Here is a 19,919-nt window from a genome sequence, read left to right on the forward strand (position 1 = left end):
ATGCAAGATTCTTCAATATCCACAAATCAACCAGTGTGATACATCACATTAATAAATTGAAGAATAAAAACCATATGATAATCTCAATAGACACGAAACAGTTTCACAAAATTCAAAACACCCATTTATGATAAAAATACTTTAGAAAGTAGGCATAGAGGAAACTTACCTCAACATAATAAAAGCCATAAATGACAAAACCCACAGAACACGTCATTTTCAATGGTGAAAACCTAAAAGCATTTCCTCTAAGATCAAGACAAGGAAGTTGACTCTAAACATTCAACATAGTTTTGGAAATCCTAGCTACAGCAATCAGAGAAGAAGAATAGATAAAAGAAACTCAAATTGGAAAAGTAAAACTGTCATTGTTTGCAGATGACAGAAACTATACATAGAAAATTCTAAAGATGCCCCCAGAAAACTACTAGAGCTCAATGAAAGTGCAGGATACAAAATGAATACCCAGAAATCTCTTGCATTCTTGTATACTAACAATGAAAGATCAGAAAGAGAAATTAAGAAACCAATCCCACTGACTACTGAAACAAAAAGAATAAAATAGCAAGAAAAAAAAAACTACCTAAGGAGGCAAAAGACACACTTTTGGAAAACTCTAATAAGACACTAATAAAAGAAATCAAACATGACACAAACAAATAAGAGAGATACACCACATTCTTGGGTTGGAAGAACCAATACTGTAAAAATGACAACAGTACCCAAAGCAATCTACAGATTCAAAGCAATCTACAGATTCAATGCAATCCCTATCAAATTTCCAATGGTATTTTTCACAGAAGTAGAACAATTTATAATTTGTATTAAAAAAAACAACAAACAGAGTTGGAGGAATCAAGCCCCCTGCTTTTACTACAGTAATCAAGACAGTATATGCTATGGCACAAAAAGAGAAATACAGATTAATGAAACAGAATAGAAAACCCAGAAATAAACCCACGCACCTACAGTCACCTAATTTATGACACATGTGGCAAGAATATACAATGGAGAAAAGACAGTCTCTTCAATAAGTGGTGCTGGGAAAACTGGACAGCTACATGAAAAAGAATAATATTAGAATATCCCCTAACACCATACGCAAATTAAAGTCAAAATGGATTATAAGGCTAGAAACTATAAAACTCTTAGAGGAAAACATAGTCAGAACACTCTCTGACATAAATCACAGCAAGATCTTTTTTGACAGAATATTACTCAGCCATAAAAAGGAATGAAATTGGGTCATTCGTAAAGATGTGGATGGAGCTAGAGACTGTCATAGAGTGAAGTCAGAAGGAGAAAAACAAATATCGTATGTTAACGCATGTGTGGAGTGTGAAAAAATTTTGTTCAGAGGATCTTATTTACAAAGCAGAAATAGAGACAACGACATAAAGAACAAATGTGTGAATACCAAGGGGGTAGGAGGGAATGGGATGAATTGGGAGATTGTAACTGACTGAGACCCTACTGTACAGCACAGGGAAATTCACTCAATGCTCTCTGGTGACCTAAATGGGAAGAAAACCCAAAGAAGACAGACAGACAGACACACACACACACAGACACACAGACACAGACACACAGACACACACATACACACAGCTGATTCACTTTACTGCACAGTAGAAACTAACACAACATTGTAAAGCAACTATAATAAAATTTTTTAAATAAAAATAAATAAATGGGACTTAATTAAACTTAAAAGCTTTTTCACAGCAAAGGAAACCATAAACAAAACAAAAAGACAACCCTGAGAATCAGAGAAAATATCTGCAAATGAACCAACTGACAAGAGATTAAACTCCAGAATATACAAACAGCTCATGCAGCTCAATATCAAAAAAAGCAAACAACCCAATCAAAAAATGGATAGAAGACCTGAACAGACATTTCCCCAAAGAAGACATACAGATGATCAAGCAGCACATGAAAATACGCTTGACTTCACTCATTATTAGAGAAATGCAAATCAAAACTACAATGACATATCACTTCAAACTGGTCAGAAAGGCTATTATAAAAAAAAATCTACAAACAATAAATGTTGGAGAGGGCGCACTGTTTGTGGGAATGTAAACTGATACAGCCAGTATGGAAAACAGCAGGGAGGTTCCTTAAAAAATTAAAAATAGAACTACCATATGATCCAGGAATCCCACTACTGGGCATATACCATGAAAAAAAACTTAATTCAAAAAGACACATCCACTGCAATGTTTACTGCAGTATTATTTATAATAGCCAGGGCTTCCCTCAGAGCTCAGTTGGTAAAGAATCTACCTGCAATTCAGGAGACCTGGGTTCAAACCCTGAGTCAGGAAGACCTGCCGGAGGAGGGACAGGCTACCCACTCCAGTATTCTTGGGCTTCCCTAGTGGCTCAGCTGGTAAAAAAATCCACCTGCAATGCAGGAGACTTGGGTTCAAACTCTGGGTTGGGAAGATTCCCTGGAGAAGTGAACAGCTACCCATGTCAGTATTCCGGCCTGGAGAATTCCATGGACTATACAGTCTGTGGGGTCGCAAAGAGCAGAACATGACTGAGTGACTTTCACTTTCACTTTGGGCTTCCCTGGTGGCTCAGACGGTAAAGAGTCTGCCTGCAGTGTGGGAGACCTGGGTTCCATCCCTGGGCCCAGAAGATCCCCTGGAGGAGGAAATGGCAATCCTTGCCTGGAAGATTCCATGGATGAGGAGCCTGGCAGGCTATACTCCATGGAGTCACAAAGAGTCAGACACGACTGAGCAACTTCATTTTCTTCTTTACAATAACCAGGACATGGAGGGAACTTAAATATACATTTACACACGAGTGGATGAAGATCTGGTGTGTGTGTACACACACACAATGGAATATTACTCAGCCATAAAAGGCAATGAAATTGAGTCATTTGTAGAGAAATGAACAGAGCCAGAGACTGTCATAAAGAGTGAAGTTAGAAAGAGAAAAACAAGTATCGTGTCCTAATGCATGTGTGTGGAATCTAGAAAAGTGGTACAGATGAATCTATTTGCAGGGCAGGAGCAGAGACACAGATGTATGGCTGTATGGACCTGGGGGTGGGGGATGGAAGTGGGATGAAGTGGGAGGCTGGGTTTGCCATATATATACTACTCTGTGTAAGACAGATAGCCAGTGGGGACCTGTTGCATAGCACAGGGAGCTCAGCTCAGCGCCCTGTGGTGACCTACATGGGTGGGATGGGTGAAGGGAGGTGATATACGTATACAGATAGCTGATTCACTTTGTTGTACAGCAGAAACTAACAACATTGTAAAGCAACTACACCCCAATTTTAAAAGAAGGAGAGCAAGCTGGGGCAGCAATACTCATGTCAGACAAAATAGATATTAAAATAAAGATTGCTATAAGAGACAAGGAAGGACACTACATAATGATCAAGGGATCAATCCAAGAAGAAGTGTACATGTATCTAACATAGGAGCACCTCAATGTGCTGTGCTTAGTCTCTCAGTTGCGTCTCACTCTTTGCGATCCCACGGACTGTAGCCGGCCAGGCACCTCTGACCATGGGATTCTCCAGGCAAGAATACTGGAGTGGGTTGCCATGCCCTTCTCCAGGGGATCTTCCCAGCCCAGGGATAGCAAACAGGTCTCCCGCATTGCCGACGGTTCTTTACCAGCTGAGTTACCAGGGAACAAGACAAATGCTAATAGCCATAAAAGTGGAAATAGACAATAACACAGTAATAGCAGGGGACTTTAATACCCCACTGACCCCAGTGGGTAGAACATTTGGGCAGGAAATAAATAAGGGAACATAAGCCTTAAATGACACAATAGACCAGACAGTCTCAATTAATATTTTGGGGGCATTCCCTCCAAAAGCAGCAGAATACACTTTCTCCCAAATGCACACAGAACATTCACTAGGATGGATCACATCCTGGGTCACAGATCAAGTCTTGGTACATTTTGAAAAACTGAAATCGTATCAAGTATCTTTTCACAGCACTATGAGAAAAGAAATCAATTACGGGGGGAAAAAAACTGTAAAAAGCACAAACACATGAAGGTTAAACAATACATTACTTAACAACCAATGAATCACTGAAGAAATCAAAAGAGGAAATAAAATACCTAGAGATAAATCACAATGAAAACAGAACAATCCTAATGCAAAAACAGCTCTAATAGGCAATTTACAGCATCAGAATCTTATTTCAGGAAACAGGAAAACTCTCAAATAAACAACATAACCTAAAGCAACTAGAGGAGGAGGAAACAAATACTGAAGTGAGTAGGAATGACAAGAACAACAGCAAAAAAAAGAAGAATGAAACTGAAAGTTGGTTCTTTGAGAAGATAAATAAAATTTATAAACTTTTAGAGAGACTCATCAAGAAAAAAAGAAAATGGATTCAAATTAATAAAATTAGAAATGAAAGAAGAGAAATTTATTGTCATATAGTTGCTTGTAGTAACCTCTTATGGGCCTTGCATTTCTGCGGTGTCAGTTGTAAATTGGACAACCTGGAAGAAAGGCACAAGTCCTTGGAAAGGTATAACCTTCCAAGATTGAACCCAGAAGAAACAGAAGATATAAACAGACCAGTTACCAGTTCATGACATTGCAACTATAATTAAAAATCTTCCAACAAACAAATGTCCAGGACCAGATGGCTTCACAGGTGAATCTGATCAAACATTTAGAGAAGTGATGTGAAAGTCGCTCAGTCCTGTCTGACTCTTTGCGGCCCCACGGACTATACAGTCCATGGAATTCTCCAGGCCAGCATACTGGAGTGGGTAGCCTTTCCCTTCTCCAAGGGATCTTCCCAACCCAGGGATTGAACCCGGGTCTCCTGCATTGCGAGTAGATTCTTTACCAGCTGAGCCACCAGGAAAGCCCAAGAATACTGGGGTGGGTAGCCTATCCCTTCTCCAGTGGATCTTCCCAACCCAGGAATCGAACCGGGGTCTCCTGCATTGCAGACAGATTCTTTACCAGCTGAGCTACGAGGGAAGCCCATCAATCAAACATTTATAGAAAAGTTAACACCTATCCTTCTGAAACGCTTCCAAAAAGCTTGGGAGGAAGAACATTCCCAAATTCATTCTCTCAGGCCACCATCATCTTGACTCCAAACCCTGACAAGGATACCGCAAAAAAAGAAAATTGCAAGCCAATATCACTGATGAACACAGACACAAAAATCCTCAACAAATACTAGCAAACTGAATCCAACAACACATTAAATGATCATACACCATGATCAAGTGGGATTTATCCCAATGATACAAGGATTCATCAAAATCCACAAGTCAACCAGTGTGATATACCACATTAACAAACTGAAGAATAAAAACTATATAATCATCTCAATAGACACAAAAAACTCTTGACAAAATTCAAACACTCATTTAGGATGAAAACTTCAGAAAGGAGGCATAGAGGAAACCTACCTCAACATAATAAAGGACATACATGACAAACCCACAGCAAACCTCATTCTCAATGGTGAAAACCTGAAAGCATTTCCTCTAAAATTAGGAACAGGACAAGGAAGCTCACTCTTGTCACTATTATTTAACAGAGTTTTGAAGTTCTAGCCACAGCAATCAGAGAAGAAAAAGAGATAAAAGGAATCCAACTTGGAAAAGTAAAACTGTAACTGTTTGCAGATGACATGATATGATACATAATGCTCTTTAGAAGGAAAGCTATGACAAATTTAGACAGTGTATTAAAAAGCAGAGACATCACTTTGCTGACAAATGTCCATATGGTTTTTCCAGTAGTCATGTATGGACAGATGTGAGAGTTCGACCATAAAGCAAGCTGAGCGCCAAAGAATTGATGCTTTCGAATTGTGGTGCTGGAGAAGACTCTTGAGAGTCCCTTGAACTGCAAGATCAAATCAGTCATTCCTAGAGGAAATCAACCCTGAATATTCATTGGAAGGACTGATGCTGAAGCTGAAGCTCCAAGACTTTGGCTACCAGAATTAGAACAAAAAAATTATATAATTTGTATTAAAAAAAAAACAAACCGAGCTGGAGGAATCAAGCTCCCTGATTTTAGACTATACTACAGTGCTACAGTAATCAAGACAGTATGGTATAGCACAAAAACAGAAATACAGATCAATTGAACAGAATAGAAAACCCAGAAATAACACCATCCACCTATGGTCACCTAATCTATGACAAAAGAAGCAAGAATATACAATGGAGAAAAGACAGTCTCTTCAATAAGTGGTGCTGGGAAAACCGGACAGCTACATGAAAAAGAATGAAATTAGAACACTTCCTAATGCCACACACAAAGATAAACTCAAAATAGATTTAAGTCCTAAATGTAAGGCCAGAAACTATAAAAATCTTAGAGGAAAACATAGGCAGAACATTCTCTGACATAAACCACGGCAAGATCTTTTTTGACCCACATCCTAGAAAATAGAAATCAACAAATGGGACTTAATTATACTGAAAAACTTTTACACAACAAAGGAAACCATAAACAAGATAAAAAGACAACCCTCAGAATGAGAGAAAATATTTACAAACAAACCAAGAGACAGAGGATTAGTCTCCAAAATATACCAACAGTTCATGCAGCTCAGTATCAAAAAATCAAACAACCCCATCAAAAAATGGGCGGAATTTTTTTCCAATGAAGACACAAGATAGCCAACACATGCATAAAAAGATGCTCAACATCATTAATCATTAGAGAAATGCAAATCAAAACTACAATGAGATATCACCTCCCACCAGTCAGAATGGCCATCATCACAAAATCTGTGAACAATGATGAATGCTGGTGGGAGTGTGGAGAAAAGGGAACCCTCTTGCACTGCTGGTGGGAACGTAAATCGATACAGCCACTATGAAGAACAGTAAGGAGGTCCCTTAAAAAACTAAAGATGGACCTACTATATGACCCAGCAATCCCACTACTTCTGCTTGGCATATACCGTGAAAAAAACCTAATTCACGAAGACACGTGAACCCCAGTGTTCACTGTAGCATTATTTACAACAGCCAGGACATGAAAAGAACCTAAATGCCCATCGTCAGATGAATGGACGAAGATTTGGGTGTGTGTATATGTGTATGTATACACACACGCTCACACACACACACACACAACAGAATATTACTCAGCCATAAAAAGGAAGGAAATTGGGTTATTTGTGGTTGGAACCAGAGACCATCAGACAGAGTGAAGTAAGTTAGAGAAAAACAAGCATTGTATATTAATGCATCTATGTGGAATCTAGAACAGTGGTCTAGATGAACCTGTTTGATGAGCAGCAACAGAGACACAGATGTCGAGAATGGACACGTGGATATGGGGGTGAGGGAGGGAAGTGGGATGGACTGGGAGACTGGGGCTGACATACGTACATTGCTACGTGTAAAACAGATACCTAGTAGGACCCTGCTGCATAGCAGAGGATGCTCAGCTCAGGGCTCTGCAGTCACCCAGACGGGTGGGATGGGTAGAGGGAGGCAATATGTGTACATATACTTGATCATTTTGTTGTACAGTAGAACCTAACAACACTGTTAAACAACTATACCCCAATTTAAAAAGAAAGAAAGAAAGCTGGGGTAGCAATACTCATATCAGAGAAAATAGATCTTAAAGATTGTTACAAGAGACAAGGAAGGACCCTACATAATGATCAAGGGATTACTCCAAGAGGAAGATAGAACAATCGTAAATATTTATGTACCCAACATAGAAGTAACTCAATACATAAGGCAAATGGTAACGTCTATAAAAGGGGAAATCAACAATAACGTAATAAGAGTGGGGGACTTTAACATCCCACTGTCACCAATGGAGAGAACATTTGGGCAGAAAATAAGCAAACATAGCCTTAAATGACACAACAAATCAGGCAGATTCAATTAGTATTTTTAGGACATTCCATCCAAAAGCAGCAGAGTACAATTGCTCCTCACATCCACATGGAACATTTTCCAGGACAGATCACATCAAGCCTCTGTACATTTTTAAAAATTGAAATCAAATCAAGTATCTTTCCTGACCACAACCTTATGAGATCAGAAACATATTCCAAGAAAAAAAAACTGTAAACACAGACACATGAAGGTGAAACATGTTACTAAATAACCAATCAATCACTGAAGAAATCAAAAGAGGAAATCAAAAAATACCAAGAGACAAATCACAGTGAAAACACAACTATTCTAACGCAAAAGCAGCTCTGAGAGAATTTATAGCATTAGAATCTTATCTCAGGAAACAAGAGAAATCTCAAAGAACCTAACCTTACACCTAAAGTAACTAGAGAAAGGACAAATAAAAACCCAAAGTTAGTTGAAAGAGAGAAATCATAAAAATCAGAGTGGCAATAAGTGAAATAGAAACAAAGAAAACCAATCCTAAAAATCAACGAAACTAAAAGCTGATTCTTTGAAAAGATAAATAAAATTGGTAAACCTTTAGCTAGACTCATCAGGAAAAAAAGAAGCGTTCAATGAACAAAATTAGAAATGAAAAATGAGAAATTACAACTGACCCCACAGAAATACAAACGCTCAAAAGAGATTACAAGTAACTATGGGCTTCCCTGGTGGCTCAGCTGGTAAAGAATCCACCTGCAATGCAGGAGACCTGGGTTTGATCTCTGGGTTGGGAAGATCCACTGGAAAAGGGACAGCTACTCACTCCCATATCCTGGCCTGGAGAGTTCCATGGACTGTATAGTCCATGGGGTGGCAAAGAGTTAGACACGACTGAGCGACTTTCACTTTCACAAGTAACTATGTGCCAATACATTGGACAACCTGGAAGAAATGCACAAATCCTTAGAAAGGTACAACCTTCCAAGACTGAATCACGAAGAAATAGAGATATAAACAGACCAATCATGAGTACTGAAATTAAAACTATAATTAAAAATCTTCCAATAATCAAAAGTCAAGGACCAGATGGCTTCATAGGCAAAGCCTATCAAACATTTAGAGAAGAGTTAACACCTATCCTTCTGAAACTCTTTCAAAAAAATTGCAGAGGAAGAAGCACCCACTAACTCATTCTATGAGGCCACCATCACCCTGATTCCAAAACCAGGCAAAGATACTACAAAAAAAGAAAATTACAGGTCAGTATCTCTGAGGAGCATAGATACAAAAATCCTCAACAAACACCAACAAACTGAATCCTACAACACATTAAAGGATCATATGCCAGGATCAAGAGGGATTTATCCCAATGATGCAAGAATTCATCAGTAGTCCACAAACCAACCAGTGTGATATATCACATTAACAAATTGAAGAATAAAAACCATACGATCATCTCAATAGATGCAAAAAATGCTTGGCAAAATTCAAAATACCCATTTATGATAAAAACTCTCTAGAAAGTGGGCATAGAGGGAATCTACCTCAACATAATCAAGGCCACATATGACAAACCCACAGCAAACCTCATTCTCAATGGTGAAAAACTGAAAGCATTTCCTCTAAAATCAGGAACAAGACAAGGAAGTTCACTCTCACCACTATTATGCAACAGTGCTTTGAAAGTCCTAGCCATGGCAATCAGAGAAGAAAAAGAGATAAAAGGAATCCAAATTGGAAAAGTAAAGCTGTCACTGTTTGCAGACATGATATTATTACATGGAGAATTCTAAAGATGCCCTGTAATAGAGTTCATCAATGAAATCAGTACTGTTGCAGAATACAAAATGAATACACAGAAATCTCTTGCAGGACTTCCCTGGTGGCCCAGTGGTTGAGAATCCACCTGCCCATGCCAGGGACACAGGTTTGTTCCCTGGTCTGGGAAGATTCCATATGCCATGGGGCAACTAAGACCTCATGCCAGGACTACTGAAGCCCGAGTGCCCACAACAAGAGGACACTGCAATGAGAAGCCCACACACCACAACTGGAGAGTATGCCCCCGCTCACCACAACTACAGAAAGCCTGCATGCAGCAGTAAAGATCCAGCACAGTCAAAAATATATATATATATCTTGAATTCTTATATACTAACAACGAAAGATCAGAAGGAGAAATTAAGGAGATGATTTTATTTACCACTGCAACAGAGAATAAAATACCTATGTATAAACCTAACTAAGGATGTAAAAGAACTCTACTCAGAAAACTGTAAGATAGTGGTGAAAGAAATCAAAGATGACACAAACAAATGGAGAGATAGACCATGTTCCTAGGTTGAAAGAATCAATATTGTGAAAACGACTATACCATCCAAAGCAATCTATGCATTCAATGCAATCCCTAACAAAGTATCAATGGCACTTTTCACAGAATCAGAACAAAAAATTTTCCAACTTGTATGAAACCACAAAAGACCCCAAATAGCCAAAGCAACCTTGAGAAAGAAAAACAGAGCTGGAGAAATTAGGCTCCCAGACTTCAGACTACTACAAAGCTACCATAATCCAAAGTTTCGTTGCAGCACTATTTATAATAGCCAGGACATGCAAGCAACCTAAATGCCCATCAACAGAGGAATGCATAAAAAAGATGTGGTGCATAAATACAATGGAATATTACTCAGTCATATAAAAGGAATAAAGCAATGCCATTTGAAGCAACATGGATGGACACAGGTTGTCATACTGAATGAAGTAAGGCAGACACAAAAAGACAAATATATGATATCACTTGTGTGTGGAATCTAAAAGAAGAGTACAAATGAACTTATTTACAAAAGAGAAGCAGAGGCACAGATGTAGAAGACAAACAACAGTTACCACAGGATAAGCTTGGGGGGGCATAAATTGGAAGACTGGGACTGAGATTTACACACTACTATTTACACAATAGATAACTAATAATAACTTGCTATATAGCACAGGGAGCTCTACTCAGTACTCTGTAATGGCCTATATGGTAAAAGAACCTAAAAATGAGTGGATACACATATATGTGGGCTTCTCAGGTGCCTTACTGGTAAAGAATTCACCCGCCAAGTAGGAGACGCAGGTTCAGTCCCTGGTTTGGGGAGATCCCCTGGAGAAGGAAATGGATACCCACTCCAGTATTCTTGCCTGGGAAATTTCAAGGGTAGAGCAGCCTGGTGGGCTACAATCCATGGAATCACCACGAGTCAGACACAACTTAGCGACTCAACAACACCACGTATGTTTATGTATAACTGACTCACTTTGCTGTACACCTGAAACTAACAGAACAATGTAAATCAACTATACTTCAACAAAAAAGTTTTAAAAAATAAACTGATGGGATCTAATTAAACTTCAAAGTTTTGCATAGCGAAAAACAAAAAACAACCTGCTATACAAAAAGACAAGCCACAGACTGTGAGAAAATATTTACAAACAAAGCAACTGACAAGGCATTGCAGGTGGATTCTTTACCATCTGTGCCACCAGGGAAGCCCAAGCTGATTGAATTGCAAAACACACAGCTTGACCGCAGAGCCTAAGTTATGGTCCTAGTGATTGGCCCCCCTGAACTCCCTGGTCCTCCTCAGTACTCCCCACAGGAACAAGAAAATGCTAAGAAACAGGGCTATGAGAGAGGAAGCAGAGGTTAGTATGAAGAAGAGGGTAAGCGTCTAGTCCTGGAGGCCCAACAATGGGAACTAAGAGCTGACATGATACCATCCACTACGGGAGGGATGCATTATGGGACTTGATGCAACAGGCTTTTTCAGGGAAGGTGCTTACAAGACAGCAAAGCAAGCAACATTGGCCTGTGACTTATGTGCCCATAATAACCTGAAAGGGATCTTCCCAACCCAGGGGTCAAACCTAGTTTCCTGCAATTGCAGGCAGATTCCTGACCGTCTGAGCCACCAGGGAAGACCCATAATAATGTCCAGACCCATTCAATCCCCCCTCTGTTACTCAGGCCAATTCAGTGCCGAGTGACACATCTAGGGGAAGATTGGCAGTTAGATTTCACCCAAATGCTCCCACGATCAAGATATAAATATGGTCTGGGGTTGGTTGATACTTTCACAGGATGGGTTGAAGCCTTCTCCACCTGATCTGAAAAGGCTATGGACATCTGTAAGTTCCTTTTAAATAGAAGTAATTCCTCGCTTTGGACTTCCCAAGTCTCCCCAGAGCCGTAATGGGCCCTCTTTTAGGGCCAAAATGATGCAGGGGCTCACAACAGCCCTAGGGACAGACGATGCTACACACCTCGTATTCGACTCTCTGCGACCCCACGGACCATAGCCTTCCAGGCTCCTCTGTCCACGGGGATTCTCCAGGCAAGGATACTGGAGTGGGTTGCCATGCCCTCCTCCAGGGGATCTTCTCGACCCAGGTATTGAACCCGTTTCTCCTACATTGGCAGGCGGGTTCTTTACCACTAGCACCATCTGGGAAGCCCAATTGTATGATTTAGTTCATGTGAAATGCCAGGAATAGGCAAATCGGCACTAGCGGTTGCCAGGGGCTGGGAGGTGGATGGTGATGGGGAGTGACTGCTAACAGGTATAGGTTTCCGTTTAGAGGAGATGAAAATTGACTATGGAAACAAATAGACAACTGTGAATGTGCTAAAAGCCACTGTACACTGTAAATGAGTGAATTGTGTGCTATGTGAATTCTTGAGGTATCTCAGTAAGCTGTTGTGTTTAAAAAGTTGCAAACAAGAGTAGGATAACGGGGGTGAGGAGGGAGCCGGTGAGAGAAGTTGTCAGTCACCGTAAAGCACATAAAAGTGGTTTAAATATGAAACCTGATTTAAACACAGTGATTAGAAATGTTGACTTCCAACCAATCTGCAAAAACTAAAGACTCAAGAAAAGGAACCAAGTGGCTTATATATATATATATAAATATATATAACCACATTTTGAAGTGAAAAAAAAAAAAAAACCCAGCATCTAAAAAGTCTAGACCTCAGCAACATTTGTAAAGAGACTTAATCAAATCCAACCTCTGTTGTTTCCTGGCCAGGAGGAGCCCAGTGTCTGAGAATACTTATTTTGGGGTCAGAGACCGCTAGTCCATAGAACCCGAGGTCAGTCTGACCTTGGAGTCTCACTCTGAGAGCCTCAGCTTTCCCAGCCCCCACCTCCCACGGCAAGAAGGGGGCCCTAGTGTGGTCTGAGCCCTTCCAGCTGCAGTGTTAGAGGGTTTCTAGAGGGGCCTGGCCCAGGGTGACATGTCTAACTGCTGCCCTGTGTCCCCCAAACCACGCCCTGTCCCAGGGAGCCACCCCCGCATCTCCTTCCTTCCCCAGCCCTCCAAACTGTTCAGCTCCTCATTCTGCAGTTATTTGATGCCTGCTGTATACTGGGGTGTCCAAAAGAAGAGCTCAGGGTCCTTACAAACCTGTCCCTCGTCTTCTCTCCCCCACAGTGGTGCCCATCTCTCATACCTACCCAGACACCCAAACAGGTGCCCAGGGCGTGTCCTGAACCCCCCCTCCCCCCGAGGCAGGAAACAGATGGGCCGCAGGCTTGAACAGTTTCTCCCCTATGGACAGAAACTCCATAAAAGCACCGTGATGGAGGAGGCTGGACCCTGCCTGGATAAAAGATCATGTATTCCTTGTTGTCGAAGTTAAGGAGGGCTCCCTGATGACACAGGCACAGAAAGGCTCCTTGGAGGTCAAAAAGGGAGTGGGTGTCACCCCACAGCAAGTAATGTCAGCTACCCATAGGCCTCCGCGCTAGACTCCATCTTGGCTCGGAGATGCGCACGCACACGTGGCAGGAGGCTGAGATGTACCGGATGCAGACGCACAACCAGCCAAAGCAAGGTGCCGGCCAGAGGAAACCCAGAAGAAACGCCCCGTAAAGGTGATTCAAACCACGAGGGCACGGCTCCCTCTGAGCCCACCCATGGGTCTATATCCACACGTACTCTTTTTCCTAATAAACACTGGACTTGTTTCACTACTTTCCGTCTCTATGTGGAAATTCACTTCTACATAGGCGACAAGCTAGGGCCTCATCACTGGCCACTGGTCCCTGGTGGTCTGGTGGCCAGGATTTGACGCTCTGCCTGCCTGCCACTGCCCGGCCTCAGTCTCTGGCCAGGAACTGAAACCCTGAGGTCACTCCTGCTCCCCGCAAGCTTCTTGGCTCCCATCCCCAGGGCGCAGACTTCGCTTTCTCACCGTCTCCACGCGCATCTCGAATCTCCATCCCTCAGCCGCCATTGCCTTCACACCTGACCTCCACCTGGGAGGCCCGGTCCGATCAGCCCCTGCCCCGATCACTGCTATTCTCCCAACTCTGCCCCAGCTGGAAGGAAGAGGCACAGCAGCCCCTCACCCCCAAAACCAAGCCCTCCACCAGCACGCTACCCTCCAGGCCCTGGCCCCAGCCAGGCTGTCCCCTTGGCCTGGTTGGCCATGACCACCCAAGCCACTGTCACTCACCCTTCAAGGCCCAAACAGCACTGAGCCGCTCTGCCCTGTGCTCCCCAGGCACTTGGACCCATTCTTTCTCCAAAGACGTCTTCGCAAATACTCTAAACATGTCCCCTGTCCCAACCTCCTTCAGGAGCCGCCTCCTCTGGGAAGCCTACCCTGACCACCCAGAGCGGGTCAGGCGACTCCTCGGGGCTCCGACAGCCCTCTGCACATGCCACTCAAGCACATGCCAGCATTATCAAAGAAGCCAACTTGCCTCCCAGCCTGGGAGTTCCTGGAGGGGATGAAGAGGGCCTGTGTACCTCATGGACCCCATACCCAGAGAATCCTGAGGCGCTGTGTGTTGGTTGAAACCTGGGACGCCAAAGCGCAGTTGAGCCTCAAGCGCTTGCAGGCCTGTTGCTCGAGCCCTTCAATTAGCTCCAGCTGGGCAGAGCCCCCCGCCCCGAGCAAATGGGCTCCAGCTGGGGAGGCCCCTGCCCTCTCCTCCCTGCCGGCCCCCACCTCTGGCGTCAGCTCTTCTGCCCCTGGGGGGGCGTGGTGGGGTGCGGTTTCTGGGGCCAGCCTGAGTGAGGAGAGGGGCAGGAAGGAAGCGTTCAGGACCCCCCGGGAACAGGCTCTCTCTCGGAGGACGGAGGGGGCGACTCCACGAGCTCACCTGGCTTTTCAGACCCTGACAGCCTGGACGACCCGTCTGCGGAGGCCGAGGAGGCTGAGGAAGAGGTGTCACTGGAAGCGACGCGTCCGGGACCCATTTCGCAGGCAGAAAGATCCGGGCGGCCCCCTCGCCTGGCGCCAGGCCCCCTGGCCCGCCTGCTCACCTTACATAGCCCCCAGTTAGCCCCTGATTGGGCGGGAGGGAGGCGCGGAGCTGCTGATTGGGCGGGAGGCTGGGAGGGGGCCCTGCAGCCCCGCCCGGGGCGCGGATGTCTCAGCCCCGGCCACCTGCTGCTGTGGGACCCTGTCCGCGGGCGTGACTGCTCTGGGTCTCAGCCCCCACGGTGAAAGGAAGGGGGCTCAGATGCCTGGTCCGCCCTGCACCTCCGCGCAGCAGAGCCTGGGGGGTGCAGACGGGGAACTGGCATGCTTGGGCCAGTGTAGGTAGCCACCGGGAGAGCCCCCTTGCCACCCCGGTGCCCGCCCCTGTGCCCAGGCCACAGCTGGCCTCCGCTGTCTCAGGAAGTAGCAGGTGGAGGCCGGCCGGTGGGTTCACCTGGAGCAGACACCCCCAGGTCAGCCTGTCGTGACCTCCTTTTGTGTTGTAAGAAAGAGTTTCTAAGGGGTGACAGAGCGATGTTTAAATTACTTAGCAAAAGTCTCCGTAAATAAGGACAACACTCCACTGCGAAAACCGACACAGAAGACGAATTCACCAGAAAGGCAAACAAACACAGGAAAACAGCCTCAACTTCTTTGGCACTCAGGAAAATTTAAGTCGAAACAACGGTGAGCTACTACTTTTCTCGTCAAACTGATAAAAACTGAAGACAGAGTGTTGGCAAGGATGTGGGAGCCAGACCCTCGCTGTCTCTGCCAGGGTGTAAATTGGGAGCAGCCTACTATGGAAAGGTACTCCCTGGAGCCCAGCAACTCCGCCTCTCTCTCCTAGGAGCACATTTGTTGGAAAAGAAATAACTGCTGTGTTATTTGGAAAAGGTAAAAAAAAAAAAACAACTTCCAAATGAATCACTCAGGGCCTGGCGGAGTTACTTTCTTACTGTTGAATACTCTGCAGCCATTTAAAATGACGAGGTGCAGACTTCCCTTAAGTCCAGGGACTAGGACTTCATGCTTCCACTTCGGGGGCTGTGGGTTCGATCCCTGGTCAGGGAACTAGGATCCCACATGCCATGTGGTGTGGCCAAAAATAAATGAATAATGATAACAAATAATAATAAAAATAAAATGATGAGATGGATTAAAACAAGGATGAGGTGGTATTTCAAATGCAGAATGACAATTTTGGGTTTTTTTGGCCATGCCATGTGGCATGTGGGATCTTAGTTTCCCAAACAGAGATTGATCCTACACCCCCTGCACTGGAACTATGGAGTCTTAACAAATGGACCACCAGGGAAGTCCCCAGAATGACAAATTTTTAAATGTCCATAGAAATTGAGCATCCAGGATGTGAAGAAATACATAGCTGCTGGGAAGCAACATAGAAGAGCAACTGAGTAACATCTATTACGACTAAGATGGATTTGGGCCACATCTACCTATGTCACTCTGGGTATAAATTTGAGAGAAATTCTTACACTGATGGGGCTTCCCCCGTAGTTCAGTTGGTAAAGCATCTGCCTGCAATGCGGGAGGCCTGGGTTCAGTTCTTGGGTCTGGAATATCCCCTGGAGAAGGAAATGGCAACCGACTCCAGTATTCTTGCCTGGAGAATCCCATGGACAGAGGAGCCTGGCAGGCTACAGTTCACGGGATCGCAAGAGTTGAACACGACTTAGCGCTCTTTCTTTCTTACACTGATGATACATTGCTCAGTGCAATCTTGGCAAAAATGCAAAACAACCTAGATACCCACCAAGGGCAGACTGGACAAATGTACTGTTATCTGTTCACATGGTGGAATATTACACAGCAGTGAAAATGAATGAGGCAAAAAGTATCTGTGGAATATGTTCCCCACTTCTGAGAAGGCAGAACTTTGTGTGTGTGTGTGTGTGTGTGAGTGTAAGTGAAGTCCCAGAAGAAGGTCTGAAAGGATTTATACCAAGGTAACAGCAGTGGTTACCTCTGAGGAGAGTGTAGGATTTTAAGGGGGCAGGTCTAGAACAGACTTGCATCTTTCTTTCTGTGGTCTTACTGTTAGGATTTTTCCAGGGGACTCTCCATTACCAGAGGTCTGGATTGAGGCAGGCAAAGTGTTCTAAAGTGAAACTAGATACCACTGCCTGCCTAGCACCCTTCATGGCTCCCCACTGCCATAGGTGAAAGTCTGACCTCTCCAGTCTAGTTTATGAAGCCTCCTTCCCCCTGGAAACCCCATAGTCCAACCACACTGAGGCTCTTGGAACTGGTTAGGTGTTGAGAGCAGGGCTTTCCACTTTGGTTTCCTCTGTGTGTGTGTGTTAGACTGATGTAAAAATAGTGCCAGTTTTTCACCCCTGCCCATATCCATGCCCATTTGCAATGTAAGTTTGCAGCTCCTCCCTCATGCCTGGAATCTGAGCTCACCTTGGGACTTGCTGTGACCAACTCAGTATGAGGGAAGGGATGTCTGGTCCCAGTCCCATGTCAACAAGCCTGCTGGATGTGGAGAGGCCTGTGGCCCAGTCTCTGGTCGCCCAGCCCACACTGGCCAACCAGCCAGCCCTCCAGTTGATCACAGATGCTTGAATTAGCCCAGAAGAGATCAACCAAGCTTGGTCTGGATCACCTGGCTGACCCACAGAGTCACAAGCAACAGTACACAGTGTATTGTTTGAAGCATGAGATTTGGAGGTTGTTGTCAGTGTAGCTGATACACTCTTCCTACAAGGCCCTCTTTTATCTATATCTACCTTCTCTGGGGGGCTTCCCTGGTGGCTCAGTAGTAAACAACCCACCTGCCAATGCAGGAGATGCAGATTCCATCCCTTGGATGGGAAGATCCCCTGCAGAAGGAAATGGCAACCCACTCCAGTATTCTTGCCTGGAGAATCCCATGGACAGAGGAGCCTGACGGGCTATATAGTTTATGAGGTCACAAAAGAGTCAGACTTGACTTAGCGACTAAACAACAACAACACAACAACAACCTTATCTGGACTATTTCTCACTCATCCTTTTGGCCTCAGTGTAGACATCACGTCCTCAGAAAAGCCCTCCATGACACCCTAGGATGTTAGGGGCCCCTCCTCGGGTTGCCAGCAGCCTCCATCATCTGGGGTTAAAACACTGCCTTACCTGTCTCCTTGAGCTCTGGGAGTGGGGGGCAGCGGGCAGAGCTGTGTCTGTCCTGTTCCTGGTGGTGTTCCTTGTCCCCAGCACAACACCTGGCACACAGTAGATGTTCAGCACCCATTGCTGAAGCAGTCCCAGTGCCAGAGCAGAGCCCAGCTGAGTGGAGGGAGGCCTGAAAACCATCTGTGGGAACCATCTAGAGCAGGAGCCGAGATGAGGCAGAGAGGCGTGTGGAAGCTGGTGCCAACGGGGGCAGCAATTTTGATCACGTTTCCAAGAACTGAGAAAGACTCAGGGATACAAACATTCCCACGAGCCTCATCTGAAACCCTGCTCCAGGTCTGTGCCAGGATAGAGTTTTGCATTTGGAGGGAAGAAGTTCTAAAATGTGCTGCATGATCTAAAAATTCTTCTAGAGGATTGCCTTTTCACAGGGAAATGGTAATTGTGAAGATCAGACTGCTGGAGAGAGGATGGGCTGCTTCGGGTACTCATGAGATGTTTTACTGAGAGCTGTATGAAATTAAAGGTTCGCCAAAAACTTTTTTTTTTTTTTGCCATCTTGGGACACTGAATGGGGTTCTTCTACATGTGAACTTACAGTTCTGCAGGTTACAGTTCTAAACTCTTTGCACTCTCCTTCCAGAGGCAAAAATCAGGGGCTGAGAGAGCTCTGTGGCCCTGAGTCACAGCCCAGAGACTGCTCCCTCCAGTCCATCTCTGAGTCTCCAGCGTGTCCTGGCCTAGGGACATTGGCTGCCTAGAGCCTGGAGATGAGGTGGGTAACACCCTCTCCCCAGACTCAGTTCGCCTTTATATATGGCAGGTTCCCCACCAATGGCGGTCAAATCAACTGCAAATTGAGGAAGTTAAGTAGGGTTTACACTCTACCAGGAAAAAGTCAGAGATTGTTCCAGTTTTAGAGGAAATTTTTTTCCCTCTGGATGTGAGGCTGATGAATCCTCACAATAAGTGGTCTGTGGAGTGAGGGGACAGGGATGACCACAAGGCAGACTAGCTGCAATGCCACTGTGCCTACCACTACTGTGCCCAGTCCCACACAGGATCTGAAACAGAGGGTGAGATCCACACCCGCCGGCCGTGGGAATGCTCTCGTCACCGCTGTGGATAGAGGGTGAACTAGCCGGCTATCGCCGACACGAAGCGCACCTCCCCTGGACTGCTGCTGGTTCCGGGCCCCTTGCCTGTGGCCCTCCTCCTTCTGGTAACCACCTCCTGAAGTTTCTTTTCGGCTCCTTCCTTTCCCCACCCTCAGACCATTCGGTTAAAATAGAGCTAACACTACCGGGCTTCCCTCGTGGCTCAGCTGGTAAAGAATCCGCCTGCAGTGTGGGAGACCTGGGTTCGATCCCAGGGTCGGGAAGATCCCTGGAGAAGGGAAAGGCTACCTACTCCAGTATTCTGGCCTGAGAAGTCAATGAACTGTATAGTCAGTCGATGGGGTCACCAAGACTCCGACGCAACTGAGCGACTTTCACTTCGAACGCTACCTTCTGCTGCAAATGCAATCATGACAGGGGGCCAGGCCAATCAGAGGATGAATGCTCATCCCAGCCTGGTGATTGGCTTAGGAGCTATCAGGTGACCCAGGCCTGGCCAATGAGAGCCCTACCTGGAAACTTCACTGTAACAGGTGGAGAAGAGAAGCCCC

General features: G+C 44.7%; 1 protein-coding gene across 27 annotated transcripts in view; it reads right to left on the bottom strand.

Moving 5' to 3' along the window:
• H1-8 (H1.8 linker histone) overlaps positions 1–19,772 on the bottom strand; it is a 30,290-nt gene extending 10,518 nt beyond the window's left edge. For 2 of the 27 annotated variants that reach the window (XM_081526268.1, XM_081526267.1), the window contains exon 1: positions 15,009–15,147. In XM_081526268.1, the coding sequence (XP_081382394.1) occupies positions 15,009–15,105 (97 nt within the window). In that variant the 5' untranslated portion in view covers positions 15,106–15,147. Of the gene's footprint in view, positions 1–12,159; positions 12,353–13,302; positions 13,398–13,473; positions 13,672–14,092; positions 14,160–14,356; positions 14,859–15,008; positions 15,148–16,608; positions 16,699–17,910; positions 18,005–18,250; positions 18,340–19,417 lie in introns of those variants that run through there. The other 25 variants (XM_081526291.1, XM_081526289.1, XM_081526280.1 and 22 more) reach the window with 25 other exon arrangements.
• Positions 19,773–19,919: the final 147 nt, after the last annotated feature.

The sequence above is a fragment of the Giraffa tippelskirchi genome, chromosome 9 (assembly GCF_054371585.1).
Source record: "Giraffa tippelskirchi isolate mGirTip1 chromosome 9, T2T-mGirTip1v1.2.pri, whole genome shotgun sequence".
NCBI lineage: Eukaryota > Metazoa > Chordata > Mammalia > Artiodactyla > Giraffidae > Giraffa > Giraffa tippelskirchi.